Source organism: Asterias rubens, chromosome 16, assembly GCF_902459465.1.
Source record: "Asterias rubens chromosome 16, eAstRub1.3, whole genome shotgun sequence".
Lineage (NCBI taxonomy): Eukaryota > Metazoa > Echinodermata > Asteroidea > Forcipulatida > Asteriidae > Asterias > Asterias rubens.
In genome coordinates, this window is record NC_047077.1 from 1,179,180 (window position 1) to 1,200,431 (window position 21,252).

General features: G+C 39.1%; 1 protein-coding gene across 1 annotated transcript; it reads left to right on the forward strand.

Annotated features, from left to right (window-relative positions):
• The first annotated feature begins 2,115 nt into the window (after positions 1-2,115).
• On the forward strand, positions 2,116-21,252 carry LOC117300585 (membrane-bound O-acyltransferase domain-containing protein 2-like). Its single transcript, XM_033784248.1, has 12 exons — positions 2,116-2,218; positions 5,542-5,687; positions 8,481-8,651; positions 10,281-10,336; positions 10,851-10,905; positions 11,485-11,662; positions 12,253-12,343; positions 13,650-13,748; positions 14,882-14,985; positions 15,657-15,854; positions 17,395-17,546; positions 20,163-21,252. The coding sequence occupies exons 1-12, from the start codon at positions 2,126-2,128 to the stop codon at positions 20,374-20,376; spliced, it is 1,557 nt and encodes a 518-aa protein (XP_033640139.1). The 5' UTR covers positions 2,116-2,125; the 3' UTR covers positions 20,377-21,252.

Consider the following 21,252-nt stretch of genomic DNA (forward strand, 5'->3'; position numbering starts at 1 on the left):
AATCAAACCACATTTAAGTGTGACCATCTTCGGAGGTTCAAATGTTAACTTAGGAAATGTTTAATTTGATCAATTCGTTATTATTACAAAAAAATCAACCTTTTAGCAGTGTTATTACAGGTCTACACTTTTAGATGGTCGATTTCACACTTTCAGGGAAAATTATTCACCTCCTATATCGTTATACTCCAAGATTCAGCTCAGAGTGTGTCATTTTCTCCTTCGATCCTCATCCCCGGAGCAAGGTCATTGCTGCGCGCTTTGAGTCCGCTGCCCACACATTATTATTACTATTAGTATCAATTTTTCCTGGAAGACGATGATCTCATGAGCGCGAGGTTGACTAGGATCACCAGATGAAAATCTCCACATACGGAACTCTCGAAGTGCCATCCGATATGTTGAGATCCTGAGTTAGGGCCATGCCACACGGAGCAATTTACAGGCAACCAATTCCAGGTAATCTCAAAGAAGAAAGGGTGCTCACATTTGAATGTTCACAATACTTTTCTTCGGGCTCGCAATACATTGTTTGGAAAATTACTCATGCGCTACCAAAAAGAATGGTCTCGTGGTATGCACTGCAGTTGGTTGCCTTCAAACTTCCTGGAAAAGTTGCCGAGGTTACTGCATAATGATTACATCATGATGTAAGATGATCACATCCTGAGATGATTTTGTTTCTGGATGAAGAAACCCTCAGATGTCGTCTTCCAGCTACTTGAATTATTTGGGGTGAAATATAATTGACATTGAATCAAATTGAACTGCACAAGCTTCGCTTGGTGAAAATTAATTCCAATCGGATGATTAAAGGCACCGCTTGGACACTTTTATTGGTAACGATCAACGGGGAGCTGTTGATAAAACATTTTGAGAACGGCTCCCTTTGAAGAAAGAAGTGGTTCCTCACTCAAAAATTAATAAAAACAACAGATTTCAGCTGGGAGAAGCCCTTCACTATGTATCTGAATGAAGAACACAAAGTAATGCAACAAGGGTGTTTTTCTTGCACTGTTCTCTTGCAAATTCGATGACGAATTGAGCCAAAAATTTCACAGACTTGTTATTAAATGCATAATGTTGGGGTACACCAAGTGAGAATACTGGTTTTTTTTTTAACATTACCAAAGGTGTCCAGTGCCTTTATAATCTACAGTCTGATCTTTGAAAGTACAACATCCACGTGTGGTTTAGTTCAATACTGTTTTTACAACAACATGAATGAAACCTTTCATGAAGACAATCAATGAGGGCGCTATACACAGTTTGTGGAGCGCACCACCAACCGGCAGTGTGTGGACCTTACACAAAGTAATCTAAGACAGAAAGCGGTGATTTCCCCCATTTTTCAGGGTATAATTTTCAATTTGGCTGACTACCAATATTTTGTGAACGACCGATAATTTTCTCAAAATAGTGTATCAGCAATTATAATATTTTATTATACATTTTGTTCACTCATGCGCTTATTTTATACCGCTAAAGGATTAAGAATTAGTTATTATAATAAGCAACTATGAAGTTTATATATTAAACCACCGCACTCCTACCGCACTTAATATTGCAATTGTGTCCATTACGATGGTTAGGTTATGATACATTAAAGGGGTTTATGCTTTCGGTTTGCAACGGGATTATGTTTATTAGATTAGAAGGAGGTAGGATTAGATTAATCGAAGCGCAACAACTTGCTATTAAGCACAGACATTAAGCAGAAACCCGGGCCAGCCAATCGAACATGGTTGTTGCAACTGTGTTCCACTCTTTGTTCTTGGCACAGACCTCTCATAATCAGTAACGGTTCTGCTTAATAGCTAATAACTTCCGCTTTATTAAATTGGGCCCATGACAAGACTGTTTACATGCTAGACTTGGCTCAAAGTCTGGGATAAACCAACGAAAATGGCGGGTTTCAGACTCGAAATCAAGTCTATTAAACACATCGTTGACCTTTGTACAGGATTTTCCTAGCCTGTACAACTTCGTGCTCACTTAATAGTCGACCCCTTACCCAATGCGTTGTTATTGTAAAAGCGCTGGGGCAGTGGGGAAGCATCTCAAAACAAGGTTGTGTCACCTGGCCTACGCCTAAGTTAAATGTAGAAAAGAATGTGTGTCATGCATGTTTTTATGTAGCACTCTGTTGTCGTCCAACATGGAAGTGCCAAACCCAATCGCATATGTAGCTACAAAGCTTGGTGTCAGGGTAGAAGAGGTGAGTTTATTTGTGTTTTTTATCGAAGACAGACAACAGTGTAGTACAGTCAGGTACATTTTACGCTCCGGAGTTTTGGTTCTTGTCGCGTACCAGTCGGAAGTAATTTTGACTTGTTGCGGGTGTCCAGTTTCCGGACATCCATACAAATAAAACATTGGTTCAAGTTACAAGTGGGAGCGTTCATGTTTACAAATACTATGTTGTTATTTTTTACACAGCTAATAATAGTAGTGTGTACGGTTAACTTTCCGTATGGCGCCACCACTTTTTCACTCATTTTTACAAAAAGGGATATCTCATTGAGGTAAATTAGAATTAGATACTATATTATTTCATATCGAATGAAAAAGTGGTGGCGCCATACGGAAACTTTTCCGTGTGTACGTATATATCTACGTACTTCTACGTCCTCTTTATAATAGAATATGATGGGACTGATGTACTAATGTATTCTTGTGTTTGGCTGTGGTGGAAACACAAACAGAAATCTATATAATGACCGTCTCTTTCACTTTCAGTCTAAAGTTTTTGTTTACTTCAATACAATTCAATGGAAGTTGTTATTTTGTTCGGCAAGTGGGAAACATGTCATATCCAACCAACAGTCGTGGGATGTTACTTCAGTTTAGTACAGGATTTTTAAACTAACCGGAACCGTTGATTCGTTTCTTGTCAATCGTAATATTTTAGCTACTTTTTACGACACTGGGGAGTCGCGGCCGCTTGTTGACACAGCATATGGGGATCTGCTGGCTGGCAAGCTAAATATGCTACTGAATGATGCTAACCATCCGCTTCAATTTTTTCATGCGCTTGCCAGCCAGCTGATCCCAAGATCTGGTCTTACATGTATGTGAGTGCCATATTCTGCGACAAACCGCTACCCATCCCAGTCCTGATACTTCACGACGGCAACGACGGCAATTGCCGTCGTTGCCCCTACCGATTGCCGCAATGCCCTTCAAAAACCCAATTTTTGCCTTGCCCTTTTCTCATCATTGCCGCCGTGCCCTTCCTCCCGAAAACAAATTATATTCAACGTTGTCAAAGTTCGAAAATAAGCCAAAAAGTCCCGATGTCTGTGTAAATTTCACGCAACGAAATAGACCCCAATTTCACGCATGTAAGGCACAATAGCAGATTTCAGGCCCGTTAGTCGTTGTTCTTTGCGTGCGACAAAAAAATACTCGAAACATCGAACGCTAGAGGGCGCTTCGGAACAAAGCGATAGCGTGAGATTAAACGCCCTCTAGTGGTAAAATTACGCGAAACCACTGCAAAACGCCTTGAGACAAAGACTCGACGTGTTTGTGCATGCTGGGATAGTGGTTTTCCCCATGCTTGGTACATGTGATGTACCATCATGTACAGCATAGTCGTCGCGCACCGCATGGATTTATTTTGTCAACATCGTGTCAAAATGGAGCAGTTACGTGGGAATTTTAGCGTCTCTACGAAAAACTACACAACGTGCATGAGCAATAGTAGGATAACGTATGAACAAAAATTATTTATTGTGTACTGTAAGTAGTTGTTCTTTATTTTGTTGAATTAGATGAATGCTTTCTTTTTTCATTGGGTAACAGTTAGAAAATGGAAAAATTGGAAGAACTATTTTTGATTTTTTACAGGCAACTCAGAGGTTTTTTTTCAAACTGCCGTCGTGCCCTTCGCAACTTTTTATGATTGCCATGATGCCCTTCCAAATTTTAGAAAATTGCCTTGGTGCCCTAAATTTTTACAAAAAGTCAAGGCAAAACTGTCGTGCCCCTTAAAAGCCGAAGTACATGTATCAGGGCTGCCATCCTCCTTTATCCCGCAGGCAATAACACAATCTCAATTTTAAACGATAATTATTAATTATCGCCGAGTCTCCAGTATTTTTCTTATCTCAATTTTACTAACGATAATTATAAATTTATTGCCAGTATTTTTTTATCGCTTTTTAGTGGTTTTTCTTGTAATTGTATTTTTATATAGCCTTTGTCTGTTTAAAAAAAATGTTTTTAATATGTCAATGTTTTTACTGTATGCGAGCATTTGAAATACCCTTTTTGGGATCTAATAAAGATTATTGTATTGTATTGTATTGTATGAAATAAAATAGTATCTTATTTTACCCATCAAACAAGGGTTTATTAAAAAGCCTAGTTGCTCAAATAAGATGTTCCTGTTTTGTAAAATAAATGAGTTAAGAAGTTATGGCAGGATACGGAAAGTTTTCCAATGTTGGATTTTAATTTCCTTTCAAAAAAAAATTCTGAGAAATTGGTTGCTACTGACTGGCAGTAAGTTGGTTTTGCAAATATTGGCTGTTGATTGATGTATACACGGACTGGGTACTTCTTAACATGGTTTCACGAAGTGGCACTGAACATAACACCATTTACCGATTTGTGTGGACTTAAAAGTTTTACTGTGATAAACGTCTTCATAGTCACAAGATGGGAACCGGACCTATTGTGAAACCCCTCTAAAATATTCTTGGGCACAAGTGGGAAGTACATGTAAATGTCTCTGACAATTAAACACATGAAACAAGTTTTACTAAGAAGAATGTGTTTTGGATGAAAAAAAAAGCGAGGAAAACTTGCTGGAATCTGCCCTCACCCCCCCCCCCCCCAATAAAAACACTGACAACCTTGGCTAAACATTGTACTACCTTCCCAGCGTTTTACAAAGCGATTATGGTTGTGCTCTTGATCAAGTTTCATGACTGGGATTCGAACACACACTCTGCTGCTGACAATACCATAGCTTGGTTCCGACCGATGAACTAGACCGCTCGGGCAAATGGTCATAAAACGCCACTTGGAGTAATTTAGACAATATTTGTCAAGATTATTGAATAATCTCAACAACATTAAATTCACATGACATCGAGCTTTCTCAACTCTGAAGAGATTAAACAGCTTGTGGTTTATTCAGCTTTGGTATTCTTCCTACTTTAGTCTGTTTCCGATTATTTTCACGAGAAAAAAATCAAAGAAGTGTTCTTTTAAAATAGGTCAGCCTTTGTACTTAACAAAATTTCCTACTTTTTTTAAAGGTCAAAATATCATGCCTTAGAAGTGTTTATTACCAACAACAAAACTATGTTATACATTTTTTCTAAGTACACGTATTTGTTCTTATATTTCAGGTCATCTTTGTATTTTGCCAGTGAACTGCCAAACTTTGTACAGTGCTTGACAAAATGGTCGCCGCTTAAACTTGCCCTCTATGTTGATCTCCCTTTTGGTTAATCAGGCTACACGCACACAAAATTTCCATATTTTGTTATTTTCTAACAATGTACTTGTTTTGTTCTTATATATCAGGTCAACTTTGTATTTTGCCAGTGCACTGCCTTAATATATTCCTATCTCTTCCGATGGTACCTGAACCCAAGATGGGTTTCCCCGACCTCCCGTCACCTTGCACAAATCCTTCTAGGGTTGTCACTGGCCTGCGTGTCTTTTGGATGGTAAGTTGTACAAGAACATCAGACATAATTTTTTTTACTTCAACACGGATTGATAATAATAATAATAATAATGATTACATTTATATAGCGCTTCATACTAAAAATAAGTTTCTAAGCGCTTCACTTGATGGGTGAAGCTTAGGAGCATACACCAAGTGAGGACACTGGGGTCGATTCACAAAGAACTTTGGACTAGTCCTAACTTAGAACTTTGGACTAGTCCTAACTTAGGACTAGTTCTAACTAGTCTAGTTAGGAGATATTAGAAATTTAAGGCTAGTCCTAATAGGTTAGGACGGGTAACTCGCCGTAACTTGAGATAGGACTAGTCTTTACTCTTTGTGAAATCCACAGGTCTTTGAAAATTACCAAAAGTTTAATCATCACGGTGACGTCTGCACAGGCAATGCTCAGCGGCTTCAATTTGTTTGTTTTGGTATTTGTTTGTTTCCATTGTTTGTCATTTTGATTTGCGCTGTGAAGTTGTTGTTTGTAGATCATGCGCATAAGTGATCTACCTCTAAAAGGGGTCTGTAGGTTGTGTCTTCCTTTCCAGTGGTGGATTTCACAAAGAGTTAAGACTAGTCTTTTCTATGTTGAGCTGGTTACATTAGGACTAAGCCTTTTTAAAGGCAGTACACACTATTGGTAATTACTCAAAACAATTATTGGCATAAAACCTTTCTTGGTGACGAGTAATGGGGAGAGGTTGATGGTATAAAACATTGTGAGAAACGACTCCCTCTGAAGTGCCACAGTTTTCGAGAAAGAAGTAATTTTCCACGAATTTGATATTAAGACCTCTAGTTTAGAACTTGAGGTCTCGAAATCAACCATCTAAACGCACACAACTTCGTGTGACAATGGTGTTTTTTCTTTCATTATTATTTTGCAAGTTTGACGACCAATTGAGCTCAAATTTTCACAGGTTTGTTATTTTCTGTATATGTTGAGATACACCAACTGTGAAGGCTAGAATTGGAGAATGACCAATAGTGTCCACGGCCTTTAATATATGGCGGACACATTGCTACAACACTATAAGGTTTGGGTAAATTTGTGTGTACACCAAAACCAAACAGTGCACTCCGATCACGTCCGCCATACCTCAAAAAGGCTTATTGAGGAAGGTTTGTGCCTTCTTGGGTGTCAAAATCCATTGTCCATTTTCTTTCCAGAGCTTGTACAAACATTTTTTTTAAACAATGGTTAGCTAGAACAGATGTTAAAGTTGCATCGGGATAAAGAATATTATTTTTGGTTTTTACCCATGCACCGATGTGTGTTAGCACTGTATACATTTACTCAATACTTTCCCCGAGTCTTGTGAAAAATTTGAATCCCATCTTGATCACATCCGAGTAATGAATGCCTGTGATTACACACATCGGTGTATACAAAATATGGGTGAAACCTTAATTAATATTCTTATCCCGATGCAAATTTAACATAAACCTATATTTTTTACCTGGTGCGGATAATAATAATATTTTTTGTTGTTACTCCAACTGTGTGCTTTGATGTCAAAATTAATTCTATTGATTTGATTGATTGATTGAAGCAATTGCCTTGAATTAGAAGAAAAAATGACTTTTACACAATTGACAGTCACATTACCAGAGACACTTTAAAAAAAATGAGTCAACAGTGTGTTTGATTGATTCATTGAACAAACACACTCCTTTCATTTTGTCTACTCTGTGTGCAGCAATACATACATGTAGGCCCCTAAGTATTTGTTTAAAAGATTATGTTGACATAGCAGAGCTTTAATTAAATACTTAGTCAACGTATAACTACAAAAGCAGGAAGTTTGATCATACATGCGTACAGTTGAGTTAAAGGCAGGGTATACTTTTGGTAATTGTCAAAGACTTGTTTCCTCAATTGGTGTATAGTACATCCCAACATGCATACAGTACTAGTGTACAATTTGGGCTCAATCTGTCATCAATTTGCAAGAAAATAATGTCGGGAAAAAAAACTCATTGGCATCCTTGTTGCATGGAATTGAGTACTTTTAAGTATTGTCCTGTAAGGTTTTGTAGACATGGTAGAGCTTGAAGTATGAGACAAATTATTTGACATCACTGTGTACATTTAAAGCCATTATACACTTTCGGTACAGAAAAAAAAAGAAAAAAGTTCACAGATTTACAAATAATTTACAGGGTTTAAAGAAGGTTATGGTGAAAGACTTATCTTGAAATATTATTCCATGAAATGCTTTACGAGAATTACGGATTTACTATAAACACATGTCATGACACGGCGAAACGTGGGGAAACAAGGGTGGGTTTTCCCGTTATTTTCTCCCGACTCCATTGACCGATTGAGCCTAAATTTTCACAGATTTGTTATTTTATATATAAGTTGTGATACACGATGTTTTGGCCTTGGACAACACTGTTTACCGAAAGTGTCCTCTGGCTTTAATGGTTTACACATGATGTACAATATGCAGCCAATCAAACAAGGAACATTGGGGTGAACCCCTTCTCTTTTCGACAAGTGAATTACACAAGAGGCGGGTTCAACAACTATACGTCCCTACGAAGGACGCAGCAATATATGGCTACATGTAAGTGTCTTGCTTGTAGACACACATCTCCTGACCAGGATTCGAACCCATTCAGTGCTTCAGGATTCAGTGCTCTTAACCACTCGGCCACGACACTTCCACTTGGCCACGAACTTAATCCTTGTTCCATTGTACAAATAACCCTTAACAGAACTAAGCTGAACTAAAATCTTGACAATTGATTGCTCTTTATTTATTTTTATTTTTTGCAGGGGTGTTTTTCATATACTTTTAGGAGCTGGCGTGGCCTACTTGATGATACTTTTCTTTAACCCCAAAATGATGCAGTATTACGTTTTGGTATTTACTATTTTGCATCTGTCTTGGGTTCATCTCTACATGCAAGTGAGGAATGCTGGGGTCGGTAATCTTGACTACATAGGGTGAGTAGAATTGAAAGGATGGAGGGAACTGAAATGGGCTGTGTCTTTTAAAAGTTTTTATAATTACACGCTTCACCCACAAGTTTAACAGCCAATAAAGGATGATCTCAAATATATAGATATTACAGTTTTCTAACAGCTGCAGTCCATCCAGGAAACATAAAAAATATACTGAGTCTCTTACCTCACGTTAAACATGGTAAAAATGGGTTTTTCTCCAGAACGCTCCAAGCCAAATTTCTGAAATACGTGGGGTCAAACAAGCCCGCGCGACAAAGGAATCGTGACGTCAGTGGCGGCTATTTGGTGTGGAAATGCCAAAGCTGGAGAACTGTGTTCAAAACCAATAGGGGATAATTGTCACTGGCGTCCAGGGTCATTATAATAGATAGGGGGCCTAAGCCGTTTTTGACTCTCGGATGAAAAAGCTGCGCGGCCGGGTGCATTTTTACCTCGAATGATTTATTACTAAATGCAAATTTTGAGAGTAAAATGGTTATTAACCGGTATCTGCGATGTCTATTTGGCCATACAAAGGTACACAATGTAATACTGTAGTTGACATAATGAGATCATCCTTTATTGGCTCTTTAATGTCTTATCCGAAGGATGACACAATGTTGGTTAAGTGTCTTGCTTAAGGACACAAGTGTCATGACCAGGACTCAAACCCACACTCTGCTGATTGGAAATACCAGAGCTTGATATTAGTTCTGTTCTTTTTACCCTGGCACCGATGTGATTAAGCTCTGTATACAGGTAGGCTATAGGCCCACTCGGTACTTTTTCAAAGTTCTGTGAAAAAAGCATCTGTGGGCATATTACTCGGGCGGGATTGGAACCCATGATCTTTGCAATTCTACAGCAGTGTCTTACTGACTAGATCATCGAGATTGCCCGGGGGCATAGCATGGGGAGGTACATGTATCAATGTATTTATCTGGTTTGCGGTAACACCATGTTTACATCTACTTTGCTGTATAGGCCTATAGATAATTCTTTTGGAGATCTTGTTCGCTATTTTTGCTACTACCGCGGAGTAGATTTCGGAAATTAGGGAGACTCTAATCAGTTTGTAGAGAACTATTCTGCTTGTTAAACTTAATAAGCAGGATTTTTCTACTACATGTACTTGGGCCCAGTTTCATAGAGCTGCTAAGCACACACATTTGCTTATCATTAAATTTCTTCCTGGATAAAAATAGGGTTACCAACCAAATTTCCATTTGTTGCATATTGCTTGTTACTAATATTCAGCTGTTAATTGCTTATCCTGAAAATCAGGTGGAAATTTAGTTGGTAATCCTGTTTTTATCAGGAAAGAAATTTAATGCTGAGCAATTTTTTGTGCTTAGCAGCTCTATGAAATTGGGCCCTGAGCGTAAGGTAGGAAATTGGTAAGTAGATCTACTACCCTGGATCTACCCTAGATCAAGAAGGTCACTGGATCTACCAAGCTAAGTACATGTAGCTTGGTAGATCCAGGGGACTTCTTGTCAGTCTCCTGATGATGACTAGATTAGGCTAGTTGATATGTTGAGACCAATTCATTGCCCTTTCCAACATGACTTTCTAAGCCTGATTTTGGTTGAACTGAGTGGTGATTATTTGTCTGGTGTATCTTTGCAGGCCATTGATGATTCTTACAGTGAAACTAAGTGCTCTTGCTTTCAGCATCCACGATGGTAAGTTGGTTAAGGTGCAAGTTAATCAGGTACAGCATTTTGGTTCAAGCGTATGCTCCACTCAATTTTCTTTGTCCATACCCAGACTGTTTGAAATCTACCCGGTCGGTCTATTAATTGATTTTTCCTACGATGGGGTGGAAGAAAACTGACAAAACTTTCACACTCTTGGAACACAATTTTGGACATTAATTGCTAACATGTCTTAACCTTTTTCCAGTCACACTTTCATTAGGCCCTTCTTCCAGGGACATGGCTTATGTAAACTCTGGACGCAGGCAACAATTTCGCCAAGCCATTTTGCACAGCAAATTATTTAAACTGAAAAGGTTTTTTGTACGCACTGAATGCTAAGTGGTTAAATGTCTGAACCCCAATCAAAGTTTATTTCTGGTGTTTGTTCATGTTGTATTTTTAGCATTGAATTGATTCAATGTTGCTTGCTTTCCATGAAATTTTATAAATGTTACACAATTTTGTTGATAAGTTTCCATTTACTGCTTGTTTTTTTCAGGCTTTACAAAAGATGAGGCTAGCTTGACTAAGCTTCAGAAAGAATTGGTTGTCAGGTACGTCAAAGCTTTTGCAGGTTACTGAAAAAAAAATAAACAATTATATTTTGTATATAACTTTGGGTTGAACTTAAGCTACACAAAATTTGTACAGGTTTTTTATTTTATGCACATGTTGAGATACACCAAGTGAGAAGACTGGTCTTTAACAATTACCAAAGGTGTCCAGTGTCTTTGAATGATAATTTTACCATGTGCAATTTGATTACCGATTTGAAACAAAGTTATTGAGCTGAATGGACCGCTTTTAATCACATCTTGGGGTAGGCCTATATTCATTCATACCCCAAACAGTTATTAAACACTGGAACACATTACCACCACAGACATCTAATCCATCATGCGCAATAAGACCTTTAAAGGAGCCGTTATAATTCACCTCTAAAGCAACTACAGCGCAACAAAAGTGACAGAACGCCTATTAGAACTGTTCAGGACAAAAACGCGTATACCCCTGGAAGTGATAAAATTACTATTGAGAGCGCCCTCACACAGTCAAAATACGGCCCATTGCAGGCTCTCCTGTGAGACTTCAAATTACCTTTGATTTCTCTGACGGTTTCTTCCCTCCTTCAGGAGATATCCGAGATTCCTTGAGTTTTGGAGCTACATCTTCTGCCCCCAGGGCCTCCTGGTTGGCCCCGTCTGTTTCTTCAGCAGCTACATCGATTTCATCGAGGGCAAGAACTTTTCACGCAAAGTCAAAGATGAAAACGGAGAGGAGAAGATCATTTTTGATGAGCCGTCCTCAAAGGTAAGAAGCAAGCATTTTGTTTTGCTAATATAATAATAATAATAATAATAATAATAATAATAATAATAATAAAACCACATTTATTGTGCGCATTTCACCATAAAATGTTCAAAAGGGCATTACAAAAGTCTACAACAGCATAAAAATCAGCATAATCGAAAGAAAACAGCAGAAAGTAAAAAAAAAAACAATTTTACACATGAAATAACAAATTAGCCAAGTGCTTGTTTAAAAAGTAAAGTATTAAGCTTAGCCTTTAAAACTGAAAGAGTTGTATTAATTGAATGTCTGATGGTAAACCATTCCAATGTGTCAGTGCAGCTTGAGTAATTATTCCACTATATATTTGGTTTGCGGTAACACCATGTGTGTATCTACTTGCCAGGTAGAGTCGTTCTTAGGGAACTGTCTTGCTTTATTCTACTGCCGTGGAGTAGATAATTGGAGGGTCGGGAGACTTCTCAGTTCTGAAAAGAACTGTCCACTGTTGTAAAATGTACTATTCCACTTGAGCTACTATTACTGTTTGTAGAGTATTTTATTCCAGCTGGTGGGATTTAATAATGTTCATATCTGTTGTTATTTTTCAGTGGGCTGTTACTACAAAGCTTCTTTTCACTGTTTTTTGCTGCATCGTGCTTGTAAAAGTTGCACCCAAATACCCCATCATGGCAAATGTTTGTAAGTTATCACTGTTTATTAATTTATCAAGTTATAAAACATGTTAATGATATACATGTAGCACCATGTTATGGTTTGCATAGTGCTTTGACGCAACATGCTGCCGATCAACCACAAGTGCCAATAGTTGTACTGGGTTCTTGTGAATGCATTTGTGACCCCTCTGACTGTATTGACACGGCTTTTCAGTTGTTAGCTTTCCAGTATTATTTTTACACTCATGAATCGGTTGACGAAGATAAATACGATGTGATGAGATCTTCGTCGCGGGATCTTATGAACTGAAAGCCCGCAAAAATGAGATCGCTGGAGGGCGCTATTTGGAAGTATTACATAAGAGAGTGAAAATAAGTAAAAAATAGACTGCAGGCATATGTTCATGACCGTCACACATTAAAAACGCAATGGACAAATGGCTTTACGTCCCATCAGAAGGATGTAGCAATAATGGTCAAAATTAACTACATTTAGGGCTGTATAGCTCAGCAGAGTCATGAGAGTGTGGGTTCGAGTCCCTTTCGTGACACTTGTGTCCTTCAGCAAGACACTTAAACATTGCTTCGCCCGTCAGATGGGACGTTAAACCATTGGTCCTGTGTGTTGTTTCATGCACGTAAAATAACTCAGTGCACTTATTGAAAGGAGAAGGGGTTGGCCCCATTGTTCCTGGTTTGATTGGCTGCATATAAACTATTACATTTTTAAAGGAATGGGTCTCATAATTCAAACTGTGGCTCCACATACATGTACCTACCAGGACAAAATACTGAGCGCTTTGATACACCCCTAGGGATGGGATAAAGCGCTATAAAATAATATAAATAAATAATAAATAATAACAACTCTTATATAACGCATTTCACAATAACTGTATCAATGCGCTTTACATTAATGCCCTGGTCATATTATTGCCAATAACATCCCTTTTAAATGTTTCTCAACCTCCCTTGGGAGTATACAACCTGGGCAACAGTTTATATCGCTCCAGAGTCTTTTTCATTCACAATATCAACCTCTACTCTCGCAGGTACCCATTTACCCCTGGGTGAAGAGAAGCAATTATAGTAAAGTATCTTGCTCAAGGACACAAGTGTCACGATCAGGATTCGAACCCACACTCCGGTGACTTAGCACCAGAACTTGAATTCGATGCTCTTAACCACTCGGCCATGACACTCTACTAGTAGTAGAAGTTGGTAGAGTCTCTGATTCGAGTATGAGTTCAAGTCGGTTCCCCATGTGGTGTATAATAATTATATGATACATACAAAAATTTAATACATTTCGTTTTTGTTCTATTCCACAGCTGATGAAGTCCTAAACAGGTCTTTTCTGTACAGGTTCGGCTATCTGCTCCTGTCCATTGAAGTCGCCAAATCAAAATATTTTACTGCGTGGGTCTGGGGTAAGTATATTGTGTTCGTTTTCACAAAGAGATGGTCTCGTCGAAATCTGGTAACCACTTCACATCTGGTTTCAATTTCATACACTGATAAAGCCTGTAAGCAGCAACAAACTTTCTAAGCACAGGACAATATTGCTTAGCAGAAATTGGTTACCAACCAAAATTACTTTAAGTTTCACTGTTGTAACTAGTGCTTCACTCAAATTTTGCTTAGCAGAGAAAAGTGATGAGCAGTGTTTTATGCTTTACAACTTTATGAAATTGGCCCCTGGGCACAATTTTTAATGGCTCTGCTTTCCATGAAGGAAATAATTGGCGCTCATGAAAGCAGGGAATTTGGCGTTTATATCATGTGTACATCACGGGTTAGCAGGACATTTTTGCTTGTGCATGTGTGTACTCCATGTAACTAGGTATTCTTTGATTCTATGTTACGAGGCCTTTTTTCCTTTACACAGCTAGCGCAGGAATTTGGCGCTTGCCCTGTAAGCAAAGAATGGTGAACCCAAGGGCAGAATTTGGCAATAAGCAGAGCCATGAAATTGAGGCCGGAAATGACGGATGACTTGTATTCTAAAATGTTTACAGACTGGCTTACTTGCACGCTTAATAGACCTTAATGAATAACCCCTTTGATGCTATGAAAGTCGCCGTCTTGTAGGGAAAACCATATGCGCGTCCAAATGCATACATCAATGAAGCACGCAGCGTTCCAAGATTGATTTCTACGGCACACATACCTATACACACACGCACAGACGTCATGTTGTAGGGCAGATATTTGAACGGTGACGATCTATGCAGGTTTTTTCATTAACCCAATTCAAGTGTTATTAATAAGGCCTGAAAAGTATTTTAAAGCCTTCACCATGCAGACATTGTAAATGTAGGCTAGCCCTTGTACAGGTGTTATACACGATAAAATGTTCCTAGAACCAAGTATCATCACTGCCAATCGTTGACTAGACTTCCAAACGAGTTGTTCGGGTGAGTACATCACTGCGCAATGCCAGTCTGTAGTCCACCACAGGTCGACCAATGCATTGGAACTTGCTCTTGCTGGTCCAGTGAGCGATTCAAGCACTGCTTGAACCCAAGACTAATCTTCTCCATGAATTTTTTTTTTCTTCCAGCGGATGCTATAAACAATGCAGCAGGATTAGGGTTCAGCGGCTATGACAAGAATGGTCATCCGACGTGGGCGGGGATCACGAATGTCGACATTGTCAAGTTTCAGGTGGGGTGTTTTTTTGTTAACCAGACAATTAATAATAATAATAATATCAAAGTCTTAAATAGCGCATGTATCTACCAACGAGGTACTCAAGGCGCTTAGTATTATACATTTCTACAGAAGAGGATAGGTTATTAAAGTTATGAATTCTAAGACCCACTTAGGGTTTACAAGGTGCTAAGGCCCATTTAGCAGCCACAGCCAGAAACACCAGGGTGAACCCCTTCTCTTAGCGATATAATGGTCTATTCATCGTGGAAAAGCTCCATTAAAGATTTTCTTTCAGAGCTTGGCCACAAAAACATGTGTTTACAGTGAATTACTTTAATCAGTGAGTTAATCTACCTGGGTGGATTTCTCAAGTTAAGACTAGTCTTATCTCGAGTTAGGACAAGTTACTCGTCCTCAACTTAGGACTAGCCTTAAGTTTTAATTGGTCTCCTAGGACTAGGTCTAAGTTAGGACTAGTCTCAAATCTTTGTGAAATCGACCCCTGGTGCAGTCAGCAGCCCTACTGGTTTGTGCATTATCCAATTCAGTCACCTGTTCGGAAAAGGAATAACATGGAGATAACGGGTGTGAGTTGCCAGACGAAAACATTTCATTTTATTCTGACCTATCTCTTTAATGGAGCTTTCCAGTAATGTTAATCGAAGACCTTTGACCTTTTGCAGACCGCCACAAGCTTGAAGATGTTGATTGACAACTGGAACATCCGTAGCGCCAAGTGGCTGAAGTTTGTGTGCTACGACCGTGTCCCGTTCAGCAAGCGCTTCTTTACGTTTCTACTGTCTGCCATTTGGCATGGGTTCTACCCGGGTTACTTTGCGACTTTCATCTCGGCCCCCCTTTTTGTTTCTGCCTCCTTTAAAGTGAGTAAAAATAGTTCTAACTGATTTTGATATAGCGCTTCATCACAGGGCGTATCAAAGGGCTTCTGACAATTGTAGCCCTGGTCATGGGGCCATATATTTCATTCCTTAAACCATCTCAGCTCCCTTGGGAGTAATTAGCCGGTGCTGTGAGTTACCGCTCTCTAAGCTAATCATCCATATAAACCATCTCTGCCCTCACAGGTACCCATTTTACCCCTGGGTGGAGAGAAGCTTATGGTATGTGTAAGTGTCTTGCTCAAGAACACAAGTGTCATGACCGGGATTCAAACCCACATCCAGATGACTTAACCACCAGAAATTCCACTCAGCCACAATACCCACAAGTAATGAAATGTTACAAAGAGAGTTTTATTTGAAGAAGTGAATTGCTATATAATAATTACAATCGGTTACAGTAAGCTTGGGCGATATCGATTTATTTTATTCACGATATATCGCCGACAATATATCGCGATATTCGATATAATCGCGATTAATTAAATTTGTCTTAAACTCCCAGTGAAAGTTGTAGAAGAGACAATCATAGCATAAGAGAGGTGTTCTTATGACCTATTCTTCTGGTTTTACTCCAAATCTATGGGGTACAAGATGTCTCAGCTAGGAAATACAATGTACATCGCGATATTGCGATATATCGTGATAAACCAAATCGTTCCGATATCGAAATCGTTTCCAAATTAGTATCGCAATATTCGATGATATTATGATATCGTCCAAGCTTAGGATACAGCTCTTCCAACAATATTACCCCTGGTCACTGGGCCATTTAATTCATTCCTTGAACCATCTCAGCACCCTGGGGAGTATATAAACGTTATCTCTTCAACTACTTCATGTGACATTATCTTCCAGTACACGCTAATCCACCAATCAGAAGTTCCAACTACTAGGGGGATAAAAACGTATCTGCTACGACCTCTGTTTTATATCCTACTTCCTCTGTTTTTATTACACAGTGTGTATTGTGAAATCTCATTTTGTCACGCTCTCTATACGGACAGTGAAAAAAATACATTCTAAACTTTGTGCGCGTGAATGCTGTTCGTCGTGAAATAACGTTCTGAAATTCTCGAACATGTTGTAGCTGCATCCTTAGCCATTCAGCTCTTTGCTGCGAGTAAGGATGATTCGCCTCCCAAAATTATTATAAGAATTGTTTCTCGGATTGAATTTGTTTTTAATCCCTCTCTCTCTAAAGGTAAATCATCCCTTTAACATTGTGTGATGCTGATAACATTTAGCCTCTATTAAAACTGGTACACGCTGTAAAAAAAATTGATTTGAACTGCCTCTAGCTACTGGGCAATCTCGGATGTCTAGTTAGCAAGACACTGCTCTAGAATTGCAAGGGTCGTCATGGGTTTGAATACCACCCGAGTAATATGTCTGTGATTTGTTTTCACCAAACTTTGGAAAGTACTGAGTATACAGTGCTTGCATACATTGGTGTATGGGTAAAACCAAAGTAACAATAATCCCTGATGCAAATTTAACATCTATTCAATTTTTTATGCAGGTCCGTTATTTGGTCAGACCTTATTTCTTATCATCAACGCAGCTGAAATTATTCTACGATGTCATCACGTGGGCGTGTACCTATATATCTCTGGCCTACGTCATCGTGCCCTTCTCATTTCTCAAACTGGACCTCACCCTGAAATATTTCAAGTAAGTTTTTTTATACTTTGCTGTCCATTTTCACATCAGGGCCCAATTTCTTAGAGTTGCTTTTAGCAGTAAATATTGCTTAACAATGTTCTGCTTAGCTAATGCTTTTAAAAAATTTCTCCTTGAAGACACTGGACACCTTTGGTAATTGTCAAAGACCAGTCTTCTCACCTGGTGTATCTCAACATATGCACAAACAAACAAACCTATGAAATTATGAACTCAATTGGTTGTCAAAGTTGCGAGATAATAATGGAAGAAAAAACACCCTTGTCACTATAAGTTGTGTGATTTTAGATGCTTGATTTCGGGACCTCAAAATTTAATTCTGAGGTCTCGTAATTAAATTTGTGAAAAATTACTTCGTTCTCGAAAACTTACTTCAGAGGGAGCCGTTTCTCACAATGTTTTATACTATCAACAACTCTCCATTGCTTGTTATCAAGTAAGTTTTTATGCAAACAATTATTTTGAGTAATTACCGATAGTGTCCACTGCCTTTAAGTATCGTTTGAAGCTTTGCATGGTGTGGATAAATTGGTAGAAACTATAAATAAATAGTAAACTTGCAGGTACAACCTAGTCTTAATTTCTCTATTGGGTGTGAGATGGGCCAATGTGGATGACCAGCTCTTTTCAGAGCCAACACTCCCCACAATAGATGTTTACACATGGTTGTACCTGCAAGTTTACTATTTAGTTACAGTTTCTTCCTGTTTTCTGCATAACAGATTTGAGCAGGATACCAGTCAATGTGACATGGTATTTTGGCTGGTAGCCCTGTTCTGGTAAGCACTATTTTGTTGTGCTTAGCTTTTGTTGGGCTAACGCATCTTTATGAAATTGGGCAAAAATTTACGTCAACTATTCTCTCTTGCATTAGACTGCATTTAACTGTTCAAGGCATTTGAAGAAACTGAATCGCACATACCTAAAATTTACTGTAGTTGGAACCAGCTTGGTCAGCAAGTTTTTAATACATGCAAGACTAACCTGAACATCTGACTTCACACTTGAATAACACCAGAGACCAGCCTCTAAACCGGCGTGTACATTCACCTTTGACCTGCATTCATTTCACATAGAGATACGGGGTCAAATTCTACACTGACATTACATGCATGTACATGTACATGTATGTATGCACTGTATTCATAATACCACACACAAGGACACATGCAGACGACTGAAAGTAAACTTTCCATATCTGTGTTTTGATTGGTCGTCCCAGGTGACCTCAGACCAATCAAAACAAACCCAGATACAGTAGCTTTTAGTCACTGCATTTACATGTATCCAATGATATCATTGTATCCAATGGAATCACTGGATCTGAGTAGCAGGTACCTGTCCTTATCCTTGTGGATAAAGACGGCCCAGTCTAATGCGAGACTTCCACAATAATTTGGGACTTTTGGGACACTAGGTGGCAGCAGACTTACTATGTAAATCCATTGCTCTTGGTAGTGTGCACATGCTTAGAACAATGAAATCAATAAAAATTCACTTGTTAAGTCTGCTGCCACCTAGCGTTCCAAAGTCTCTCATTTCAGGAATGTTTTAATGCTCTCACTACTAATTATTAACCCCATGCACTGGCATCATTTAATTCAATTCAATTCAATGCTTTGTTTTCCATACCACGAAAATTTGCTCTGTTGAATATGCTAATAACCGTAAACATAATTTTAAAATGAGGAAATAACAAATTATGGTGTCAGTACAACATTATTGACACTAATAACAGCTTAAAACTGTGTTTACACGACGGCAAGTATCAATAAATTTACTTCATCAAAGACAATAACAAGAAGGAAGAAGATAAATACATGTAGTTACTGGCTGACGTTAAAGATACAAACATGTAGAATGTGATATAAAAGAGTTTAAATGTCTATTGACCAATCCGACTCGCACCGGATGCGCAAGTGTTGAGCACCGCGCCTTTCGCTGCGGTGTACTCAATGCCTACTCAATGTGCTAATCTAACACACCCTATGTGCTCATGCAAACCCTGCGAGAATAGGTTATAGTGACGGTTAGTGCATGAGAAAGTGTCTCTTCACTTCATGAAACACTGCAGATAATATTAATATTAACCAGTTTTAAATAGCGCTGTTTACACCCGAAGGGCATCTCAAAGCGCTTCCACATTATTACAGAGATACAACTACATGTACAAATAAGCAGATTACAAATACATGTACAATGTCGGCAGCTTCAAACTAGCTTTAACAGAGACTTACATTTTGTAAAACAGTGTAAAGAACTAGCCTGGATAATATGCACAGGAAGACTATTCCAAAGAAATGGCTGTTGAGATGATCGTAAAGTCCCAGTCCTGGAATACTGGTGAGAGGGCTAGCAAGATATATTGTGGTGAGGATGCAGGTTTTGCCCAGCCCCACTGGTCTCATCACAGACTGTTGGGATGGGCTCTGATGCGCCCGTACAAATTCTCGCGCATGATGGCACCGTCCATAACACATGCAGTCGAGTTGAATGGTTTCAAAGTGTGGTCAACTCCCAGACTCCCTACAAATAGTGTCCAAGTGTTAGAGGGTTAAGAAGTGAGAGGGTTAAGTTGTGCTGTTCTATGATGTGTTTCTCCTGCAGCTCCGTCTACTGGTGTCTGCACATCTTGTGTCTTTTGATCCTCCTCACGTTTCCCTCCAAGCCGAAGCCGGGAAAACATAAATCCGGCGAGAAGACCGACCAGAACGGCTTAAGCACCCCCCATCAAGGTGACTACGCCCACACGAATGGAGCGCCCAGCATCCGTGATGTGGTGTCGGACACTCAGGGTACGGAGGGCAGGAAAGAGAGGTGAAGTTACGACCTGATTGGTCAGGATTTTTAATTTTCAGATAACACTCTTTCCTTCATCCCCGGCTTTCAAACATATTGTATGGTGATGAATGTACAATGTAATTAATGAAAAAGGTAGGAGGTTGATGGTAAGAGTGTTGTGTATGAATATATTGTAGTCCTGAATTCACTGTATGCAGTCGTAAAATAAACGGTGAAATGCAATAGCGCCATGTCAGAGTATCAAAGCAGTTTAGGAGGTTCCACTTGTGGCTGTGCGATCTGGTGCGATGGACTCAAGTTCTGTTATTTACAGAATGTGTAGTCAGTCACCACACCTGTGTCCTTGAGCAACGTACTTTACCATAGTTGCTTCTCTCCAGATAGGTGTGCAAATGGGTACCAGAGAGAGCTGGGGAGTAACCTGTGAAGGACTGACATTCTGTCCAGGGGAAATAGAAATATTCTTAGTCGACCAGCCTGATGAGACATATTGGCTTGGGACGTACATGTACTTTACTTACTTGTTTTCAAAACCTTCCACAGTGAATACATACATGTATGTTTATCTGCCCACCTAAAAACACTTATTTACAAACCTTGGGAAGGTAATAACATTCATTTACGCAGGCCTACAAAAAATTCTTTGAGAGGGCAAGGCCATTTTCATGTTGCACAGGGCACATTGGAAAGTCTCAAAAGTCTAAGGGAAATTTTTAAAGGGGCGCCAAGGCCAAAACCAGGGGCTGTGGCTTCGGTGTCATTCCTAGGCCTATGCAGTGAAAGAAAGTGTATTTGTTGTTACAGCGTTCTCCCTTAACACTGGTCTGCTGGCCAAATGCCAGTTAAAGACAGTAGACACTATTGATAATTGTCAAAGACCAGTCTTCTCACTTGG

Bases quoted from the DNA above. Each gene is read 5' to 3' on its own strand.
- LOC117300585 (XM_033784248.1), top strand. From the start codon at position 2,126: ATGTTTTTATGTAGCACTCTGTTGTCGTCCAACATGGAAGTGCCAAAC. The intron at 11,663-12,252 runs GTAAGAAGCAAG...GTTATTTTTCAG, and splicing joins TTGATGAGCCGTCCTCAAAG to TGGGCTGTTACTACAAAGCT. The intron at 15,855-17,394 runs GTGAGTAAAAAT...TTTTTTATGCAG, and splicing joins TTGTTTCTGCCTCCTTTAAA to GTCCGTTATTTGGTCAGACC.